At 46.6% G+C, this 10,069-nt stretch overlaps 4 protein-coding genes across 4 annotated transcripts; 2 read left to right on the forward strand and 2 right to left on the reverse strand.

The window, feature by feature from the left end:
- Positions 1-485: 485 nt before the first annotated feature.
- On the reverse strand, positions 486-854 carry ANOM_011652 (uncharacterized protein; the record flags this gene model as incomplete). Its single annotated transcript, XM_015556908.1, has 1 exon — positions 486-854. One exon carries the CDS (start codon positions 852-854, stop codon positions 486-488), a length of 369 nt encoding a protein of 122 aa, XP_015401166.1.
- Positions 855-2,394: 1,540 nt separating this feature from the next.
- On the reverse strand, positions 2,395-3,000 carry ANOM_011653 (uncharacterized protein; the record flags this gene model as incomplete). The annotated part of the gene is made up of 1 exon (XM_015556909.1): positions 2,395-3,000. One exon carries the CDS (start codon positions 2,998-3,000, stop codon positions 2,395-2,397), a length of 606 nt encoding a protein of 201 aa, XP_015401167.1.
- Positions 3,001-3,842: 842 nt separating this feature from the next.
- Positions 3,843-5,316, forward strand: ANOM_011654 (uncharacterized protein; the record flags this gene model as incomplete). The annotated part of the gene is made up of 2 exons (XM_015556910.1): positions 3,843-3,958; positions 4,008-5,316. 2 exons carry the CDS (start codon positions 3,843-3,845, stop codon positions 5,314-5,316), a joined length of 1,425 nt encoding a protein of 474 aa, XP_015401164.1.
- A 621-nt stretch (positions 5,317-5,937) lies between these two features.
- ANOM_011655 (Pfs domain protein) lies at positions 5,938-7,241 on the forward strand (the record flags this gene model as incomplete). Its single annotated transcript, XM_015556911.1, has 2 exons — positions 5,938-6,930; positions 7,026-7,241. 2 exons carry the CDS (start codon positions 5,938-5,940, stop codon positions 7,239-7,241), a joined length of 1,209 nt encoding a protein of 402 aa, XP_015401165.1.
- Between the last annotated feature and the right edge of the window lie 2,828 nt (positions 7,242-10,069).

Raw genomic sequence — 10,069 nt, forward strand, 5'->3', positions numbered from 1 at the left:
TCTGACCAGGCTGATTACCTTGATATTCCCGGACCTCTGGAGCCGGTGGTGGAAGAATATGCCAATTGGCATCTATCACGGGTGAACAGTGACAGCTATAAGGAAAATATTAAAAAAGCGCGTGATATAGCATTGGAGAACTGTCTTGACCTTGGACAAATCCGCACGGAGAACCCGGAGTTCTTCGTTAAGCAGGGTGTAAAAATTGGTGTTGCACGCAGATTCGTCAGCCACACTAAACTCTGGCTCGAGGAGAGGGAGAACGGTCTTGGTTAAAGATTACAAGAGATGTGAGGTTATCTTATTGCTCCACCAGGTCATCGATTTCATAGCACAATACACTCAGTTTGCTGCCGAACTTTGGGAGATGAAAAGTATTGAACGGCTTGTCTGCATGCCCGTTGCACACGTTGTAATTTCTTCGCATTCATTCAACCAGGTGAATAGCCCCTCCAGAAGGAGCAGGTAGACTAAAAATTTCTGCCTCAGGCTTCTTTCACCGTACCATCCATCTCTCTTTCGTTCGTCCTAGCAATGAATTGCCGTAATATCGGTTTGTTCCGCCCGCTAGGTCCACCGAATACCTCCAAGCTCTGAGCATCTGTCATTGGCTGTCCGCTCCGTTTTTGCTCAGCCCATAGGTGCAGCATCCGGTCTAACTCTCTCCATGCATGACTGTCCGAGCCACATGCCCCAGTCATAGTCAAGGGCGGTCCAAACGAAGTTCCCAAGTCTTTTTTGACAACTGCCCAGTACGTCACCCAATCGTCTGTTTCAACATCAAGGTCATAGTCGCCTTTGCCCCAGATGGTTTCGCAATTGGCGAGGATACGTTGGAACTGCGTGGAGGACATGGGCAGAGCTTTATTTCAGGCTTGTTGAGGCAAGAGGTGTAATCAGTGATGGTAAGCTAAGTTAGAAATAGTTGATAATAACTGTTATCAATAGCCGGATTAGAGAGGTGGCGCAGGCACGAAATGGTGGAGTATATCCTACCTAAAGATGATTCTGCACTTGGTAGATTTAAAAGAGGGTGTGGTGATCAAGTGGGCCTCTTGTGGAGGACGTCCCGCAGACGAGCTACTGGGGCTCCTGGGATTCGATCCGACCCTCGACCCGAAGATGCGATTTGAGTCACGTGATGTTGACGTGGACAATCTCAGTGAACTTCACGAACGGTGCTGCCTTTGGGTGACCAATTTCGACTACAGCCGGGTTCGAAACCTCATTCACCCCCACAAAAACAAAGCTTATTTCCAAACCCTAATGCCAAGGCGCTAAAAGACAAAGCTATTTATGGATAGATATATGCTATCAGCTCTCGTAATGTATACTGTACCAGGTACGTATCAGTATTAAGCTATACTTAGGAACACAGGCAGTGGAACGTGCCAAGAAACTGAAGCGGAACAGAGTCCTAAATGGTAGGTGACCAAGCATATTATAAATGCCACCCACCCAGATCATTGGCTAGAACAACATTATGCAAGATCGTGCAGGCTTCATAATGACCTAGAGTCAGCATAATATCACCGAGCATGTGACACCTTAGGTCCAGTCGAAAGACCTGTTAGATAAGCGAAAGAGGTGTCTGCGAATGGTGATCATATGGAAGTACGTGCATTAGGTATGTATCAAGGGATCAATGAACTTAAGATGTATATCACCCGTAAATTTCCGACTTACAGTGATTCTCGAAATCAGTCGGACCTGCAGACATATGATGCTTGTCTTCCAGTCCCGCTGCCAAGAACTTAGTTTAAATTATATTATTGAACCAGCTGCATCGAAGGGGGACCGCTGTAACTTTCCTAGTGTATAAACCGGACAATTTGTACAGTACTGCGTTAAATTCCGTACATATGCGAATCGAGTATATAGTGTGCCAAATAATCAGCTCGGCAATATGAAGAAGCTGAAAGATAAGCTCCGGAATCGTGCCGGCATCGCTCTTCTTCAGGTCGAATTATTACCATCCCAATCATTCCAACTTTTACCGTAGTCAGAGTTGGGACATCCAGAGGAGCAAGATACGTAGAGGCAAGCTGTCCTTCGTGCCAAGCAGAGATAAACCGATGACCTCGGGTGCAGGAACTATGATTTATGGCTGACTGGATCTACGGAATCTACTTCTTTCTACCTCAGGCATTAACTTACTCATTGCACAGGACTGCAAGAATGACATCGTTCGCACCCTAAAATAATGCGGAGCTTACCACACTATTTCTTGCGTGCAATACAGTAAAATAACTTCGGGTCAATTCTCTTTGCGTTCCAATGGTTTGAGTCGCAAATTCGTCACTTGCCAATCAGAAGTTGCCGGCGTACCCTATCGCTCAACGTTGGTCTCCGGCATTTTGACCTGGCAAGACGTTGAGAGGAGAGTGGTTCCATCTAGAGATCATGAATCGATCCACCCTTGGCTGCCGACATGGAAATATCGCTATGTTCATCGATTCGGTCGGCATGGTACGCAGCTGAGCCCCACGGTAAAGCAACCCCGCGTAGTAAGAAGCGTTCGCCAGCATGGTTTTCCACCTTGATGTCAGGAAGGCCGGCAGACGCAGAACTGGCAGCGACGATCACGCTCCTAATCTGAGGATGCGTCGTGAACTCTGCAAAGGAAATCGGCTTGATCGTTTTGTCGTCGGAATCAGGCTCGCCGAAGATAGGCTTATAGCAGCCCCAAGTTACGGCCACCGCCTGTCCCGTTGCCGATGGACTGGCTCCGATTAGAACACCACCGAGAACCCATCCAGCGGGGTTCCAGATGTTGGTAGCAGCGACCCCCGCCGCAGCAGTCGCGACGCTTTCAGCGGCAACAGCTGCACCGAGGGTCATCTCCGCAGCGGCGGCGGCACCAGCCGCTTCGGCAACGGCAGCGACAGAGACAGCAGCCTCGGTTACGGTGGTCGCGACCGCAAGTTGGACACTCGCGGCTTGCCCCATAAGGGGTACAGCGGCTGCTGCGCTACCGCCACTCGCGATTACTATAACCATGATGACCCGCTGGTTGTGAGGCCCTGTGGTTTGAGGCGAGAGTTAGACTAGAAAAATATTCCGAACAGAGTGCTTTGGGAACCTCTGAGAGAGAGAGAAGGAAGGTCAGACCAAGGGTGCAAAAAGGCGTTTGAGTAGAATGCCAGTTTGACTAGGTTGGGGTCTGCCAACAGGTTTCAAAGACTGTTGATGGTGGCCCATTTATACAGATCGCCACTTGTCATCACAAGCAATGACCAGTTTTGAAACTCGCCCATTGCGCAGCTCTCTTACTAAAAGGGACTGATACTGAAAGTCTTCTGATTGTTACGATGAGCACTCCACCAATACGGCGGGAGCTGGCGTCTACCCCATACGTAAACTAGTCCTTGATCAGGTAAAGCGCCAAATAAGCGAACAAAAGTTGCAGGAGGCTGTATTTTGGTGGCCACGGCCAATGGGAAATGCAGCAGCCGTCAGACGTCGGGACAAATGTCATCCAGTCAATGGAGAGACGTATGCACGTGCACGTCAGCAGGGCAAACGGCGCGGATTAGCCGTCGGATCAAATTCACCTAGAGTGGCTGTTTCTTTGTCGCAAGATTCCAGCCTGATTCCAACCAAAGCCAGAGCTCAGGATAGTTGTCGGGTGAGACTTAATGTCATTGAACTATTGGTTGCCGTGCCCTCATTCTGCGGTTTGTGCTCACCCTCCTCTCCAGCGGAGAAGGTTATTGGAGAAGTTGTGTTCAAATACATATACCTCCAATTTCGTCGGCGCCAAACCGGAGAAAATCTCAGCAGAGTCTGTCACCCCCTTACGGTAATCCAGCAAAGTTGTCCTAGCCCCTCAGACCGTCACGATGCCTGATAAGAGCTATTTTGTCTTCACTTACTTCTACCGGATTGAGAATTGGACACTAGAGGAGATCAAGGCGTTCTTTGAGGGCCAACCGCCCGAGTACCAGATCAAACTCACGTAGGTATCCAGGACCGATTATATCCATAGGATACTATTGATTTAGCAGAGCCTATCAGTGGAAAACTCGGTTGGGTGAATTGAAGATATTCAAAAACCTATCCCCGGAGGAGAAAATTTACATCAGGGCCAAGCTTGCCGAAAAAAAAGGAACATGGTCTCGCTTGTTTTTCGTGGGCGACGTACTTTTCGAGAACCCCGAGATCGAGAACCTCTGTAAGAGGATTGGACCTTTTGATGGCCATACTGGCCCTCCAGGTCGAAGGGAAGTGGTGTTCATCGACCTGCCGTTTGATTTCGATAGGCTCAAGCAACCCTACGAGTTTAGGAATTTCCAGCTACTTCTGTTCAACGCGAGAATTCATTTCGAGGATTGTTTTGCACGCGGTATTTGGGCACCAGATCACCAAGGTTTATACGGACGGAGTCCGACGCTACAACTTGAACTCAAAAAGCTTACTAGGCAGCATAATCTTATCTTCGACGCTCTGAAGAAATTCAAAGTGAAGGACGAGCCCAGCGCCCAAGCACTACTACTGACTGCAAGATCCTCATACAGCGAGATCGTCAACAATACCCATCATCGTCAGTTCCCTGATATTCTCGCTATCTTGTTCATGCTTCATCGTGCCGGTAAATATGAGTTCCAGCAGTCCATGAGAGACAATCTTTTAACCTTGGCGAGAACCCTTCTGCCGGAGAATGACCCTCGAAGGGGAATGTTTGAGTGTCTCGAGCAGCTCCGGCTAGACGAAATCGGTCATTATTATTCTACATTCAACACCTACTGCCGCCATCTGTGGGGGCAAAAGGTCGGGGATGATTACAAGGCCTATTACTCCTTCCATCAGGCCAGCTTTCCGAGAGTCCCTCAAGGTGGATTTTATAGCATATACGAAGGAAAAAGCATATATCAAATTCGATCAATACTTGCTTGGTCCGACACGAGCTTGGGAATGTACAGCCCGGAGACCTCTTGTTTGTGGCTCACTGCCCTTAACTACCTCTGGGATGAAGGGAAAACGCAAGACCTGATATCAGTTGGGCGGCTTCTATGCCAGCGCATCGTTTCACTAGAACTACACAGACGGCTTGAATCCCAGCAACTAAACCTTGACGGCTCAGTGGCGTGTTTCCTACTCGGTAGGGCGGAGGAAGCTGATGGGCGTTTGGGTGACGCGCAAGACAACTACTTCTGTGCGGTGAATTTACGAAACGAGATAATTGCCAGTGAAACTTGGGATCCAATTAGAGTCGCTTCGTTGGAAAGGTTGCTTCTGTTGTCTTTGAGGGTGGGCGACTCCTCAGCTTGGGAGCGCTGGGATGCGATGTTAAAACGAATGTATAACAGTTCCTAGGACAAAGCCTAAAGCGAATAACAAGGATCGAAGCATTCCGCGTGACCAAAGTGACATCTACTTCATCTTAACCTGACGCGCTCAAACCGAGTTATTGGCTGACGCGGATTTGACGGTGGGACATCTTCAACCCAGAAGATAATTCGAGCTGTAAGTGCATACGTCATCAAAATCCTGGCTAGGGGGAATAAACATAGTCACTGACTTTTACCTTGGCCAGAGAATCTTGTTTCGACCCCTGAGATCCTATGTTGAGACACTGCTTCTTTTGTAGGAATTCGCCGATTTTATAAAACCATAATTATTCCCCCTCTTTTGTTGTGCCAGCTGGAATACAAAGCAACTTCATAGCATCCAACAACCCTGTCATTCTCTCTGAAGACTATTGGTACATTAGTAGTCGTAAGCGCTACTATGCAAGGCTGGAGTCAGCCTCACGTCCAGCCTCACGTCTTTCCCTCCTCCGCCCCCTCCCTCGGCGGCCCCCCCCTCTCCACCTCTGCACCGTCATATAACTTTCATCCTCCATTCCTCAAGTTATTATGATAACTTCTGGTTCTCATATATCTTTTTGTTGTTGTTGGTCTCGTCGCCCCTGCTCAGGCCTATATCTCGTACACTATGGCGGGTAAGACCTGTCTTTCACATGATGATTATACAGTTGGATGGATCTGCGCCTTACCACTGGAAATGGCCGCTGCAACAGTTATGCTCGATGAGAAGCACGAGAAATTACGCAGGCAACCGAATGACCACAACGAGTATGTTCTTGGACATATTGGGGAACATAATATTGTGGTTGCATGCCTGCCTAGCGGCGAATATGGAATTGCATCTGCTACTACGGTAGCTATGCAGTTGCTGTCTAGTTTCCACTCAATTCGCTTTGGTCTTATGGTCGGAATTGGAGGAGGGGTCCCGAAGGAGGATAAGGATATCCGACTTGGTGATATCGTGGTCAGTGAGCCAACTTATACTCATGGGGGAGTAGTGCAATACGATTACGGCAAAGCATTGAGTGGCGGCGAATTTCGACGGACAGGCATGCTCAACCGTCCGCCTCAGAGTCTCTTGACGGCGCTTTCTAAACTACAAGCGACTCATTACACAAAACCAAGCCAAGTGATTAATTTTCTTGCTGAGATTGAGCAGAAACTACCAACAGAACAAGCTGCAAACTTTGCTCGTCCAACACAGACAGATCAGCTATTCCTTGATAACTATGAGCATACCAACACCCACACTCAAACTTGCAATGGCTGTGATACAACTCAAACCGTACGGCGTCACTGTCGGAGCCACAATAATCCTTTTATCCACTATGGATTAATTGCATCGGCAAATCAAGTGGTGAAAGACAGTCAACTACGGGATAAGCTTGGTCGGGATTTGGGTGTTCTCTGCGTGGAGATGGAAGCGGCCGGACTCATGAACAACTACCCATGTCTCGTAATACGTGGAATCTGTGATTATGCAGACTCACACAAAAATAAGGAGTGGCAGGGATACGCCGCGGCAGTGGCAGCAGCATATGCGAAAGAATTGTTACTCACAGTGTCTGCCGGTCAGACCAGAAACACAAGAGCTATAACGAATGTGCCATCTTCGCCCACAGTAAGCGGCCACTGTCTCATCATAATATATGTCGATCTTATCTAACAGTATCCTTAAGTCACAGGACATCCATGGCGTTGGCTACAACCCTATAGGCTGGACGACTAACGGCCATGGAGGCTTTTCTAGTAGCAGCGCCGTATCTGATTACAGTGAACAGCAATGGAAAAATGTTATCCGAGCTCGAAAGTGGAATGATGAGTGTTTCAATTGTGGCCGTGATCATTTGGAAGATACGTGTTGGGTTAAATGCGGAAGGTGTAAGAGACCCTGGTCTCCCTCCTGTTGAGACATTGATTCATACTACATAGGTGGGATGAGAAATCACACTCAGCGAGAGTGTCGGATGCCCTTGAGATGCTTTAAATGTCTGTTTTTCCAGTAAAAATAAACTCTGTGAGAGTTTTGCTAACAAGAAGATCTCAATTCAGGTGGTGGTCAGAACCATATGGCACGTTATTGTGAAGCCTAGACTTCTCGTGGAAGTGGTACTGTATACATATTTTATGCTGCTACTTTATCTGGCTTTGTTTCTGTGGGGGTGAATGAGGTTTCGACCCCGACTGTACAAGACATTTCTCTACTGGAGCATAGCGCGGACTTTCTGTTTCCCCGTTCAAGTCATCGCAGAGCACAAACGGGGCGATCCAGTGCGGGGTTACAGTAGATAGCGTCTGAGCGTCCGAGTTATAACAACCCCTATTCACATCAACTCAGCTCGGCGGGGCGCGAAAATACGCAAATCAGCAAACAAACAATTAACTTATTATCAAGTCTGATTTTTTAAGTCAATAAATAGAGTGAAATCTCTGCCGTTCATCATTTCAGTGGAACCTCAATTTGTCACAAAGGTACCATGAGCATTCCCAGCCTTCAATCTCCAGGCTAACAATGAGGCAGATGTGTGATTATATAGTGACCACTTGCCCTCGATGCAATAACATTATCAGAACCGAGCGAATCGATACCTGCCGTAATATCATCCATACAGCCTCTGACTTAGCGGCGAGTGCCTTCCTGTAAAATCCCCCTTAGAAAGATGGATGGGTACGGGTGCGATGCCGGATTTAGAATAGTCCGTCCGTGAGCCAGTTCCGACTGGCAAGTGTCAGGAACATCGTTATTCCGGAGGATGGTTGCCTAGCGTTGTGCTTCAGACGGTGGCTAGTAGTCACGTGCAACCAATGTGGAAGAATATAAGGCACAGCATTCTAGACCTCCAGCTGACCTCCATCAGTTGCGTTTGTTATTAAACTCAGCAGCGCCTAGATAGAGGATATCCTTTAATTTGGAGAAATGGTGTATGGACGAAGATTGTCCTGGGAATTTGGGACGCATAGTTAATTTCGACTCGATGTCTGCTTAGATACATTCACTATCCATGATGTACTTTATTCGGCCCTTTTCCAGACTTCAACTCTATCATGATAGGTTTGTTAAAATAAGTCACTTGTGAACAGATGCATAACTTACCGATCTACGGTACATATCCCATGCTAAATCTCTTCGATTGTCAGACCAGCATTCTGGAAATGTCCTTTTACACTCTGTTTCCTCGCACCCACAGTTTCAATGCACCATTCAAGAAAAGAATCAAAGCCTTGGTCGGGGTTATCTGCGTAGACTTGCCAATGCCGTCTTACAAAGGCTTTCAGTTCAGAGAAAAGCTCCTTAACTGGATTCAAATCAGGCGAATACGGGGGCAAATATACCAACTATACCCCTACTCCTGCGCACATTTGCTCTAATCTCTCAGAGTGATGGAAGGAAGTATTATCCATAACAAGAACAGATTTTGGCTCCGGCCATCTCCCGCAATGATAAAGCAGCTTCTCTATAAAATCTTCGAAGACAGACGCATCGATGGAGCCTTGAAAAACACGGGACAGGATGATCCTATCTTGGGCGTAGGCTGGGAGGATTTGATACCGCTAGTCACGATAAAATTTAGCGATTTGAGTTAGGGCGATACCAAGAGAAGACCAGCCAGTTCTTCTGAATCCTATCCTCTTATCACACCCAGATTCATCCACATACACAAGATAGTATAAGCAAAGTCTAATATAAAATAGAAGTACGCGTCACATAGATCTGCGTTTCGCTCTCTTACTTTATATTTAGTAGCTTTTTTAGACCAACCTTCACGCTTAAGAACACGACCAATACTGCATGTAGTTACATACACCTGAAACTCGTCCCATAAAAAAATTACCATCTTATCAAAGTATAAATAGGGCTTCTCCAGTAGATAATCGCAGAGGGCTTTAATCATAACCAGTATAAGTTTTCGTGGGCGTCCGCCCTTATTTGGGGGTGCCTTCACATTTCCAAATAGCTTTATATTAGTGATATGCCTAGTGATAGTACTTGAGTAGCAGCCAACCGCATTGGCAATCTGCGAGTGAGTAAGTTCATTGCTCAAAATCATGTCACGGATAAACTCCAGGATCGATGGAGCTAGATTGGGAGCCATCTTTCTTACCCTACGAGGATCGATCGACGTGATCTTCCGGGAGGGAACCTTGGTAGGTTCGTGAGGATATACCCACGTGGCCTGACGGGTACCTTGTACATGGTGATACCGGTTATGTAAAATATTATGCGTCATGGAACGGCCAGTACCATGCAATACAAGAAGATGTAACAAGGACTTTCGGAAGTCTTTACAAAAGTGGCTTAGCGCGTTTCATATAAGGGTACCAGAAAGTATTCAAGAGTATAAACATTTGCGCCGGTATTGCATCCAGCTGTACTGCCAGCGGTAATAGTATAAATGGTTAATGGGTCTATTCTTCGAATATGAAAGGTAGTTAAAGGAACAAGGAAGTATGAATAAGGAAAGGAAGATATATAAGTAGATAGCTTTTATAGTACATGAAGCTATATAAATAGATGAGGACATCCCATGTATTACAGACCCTTGTCTAGCGCACCTTATCGAAGGCGGACACACAAGGTAGAATAATAATAGAATAACAGTAGCCAATTCCTGAGCGGAAGACACTTAACAAATTATTTATTTAATAATTATTCAAGAAGAATCACGAACACTAATAATAGTCCTATTATATAATATCTACTCTAGCACCTATTCTAGAAGAAGTATACTAAAGATATACAGTACCACACACTATAATTA

This window comes from Aspergillus nomiae (genome assembly GCF_001204775.2).
Source record: "Aspergillus nomiae NRRL 13137 chromosome Unknown contig00656, whole genome shotgun sequence".
NCBI lineage: Eukaryota > Fungi > Ascomycota > Eurotiomycetes > Eurotiales > Aspergillaceae > Aspergillus > Aspergillus nomiae.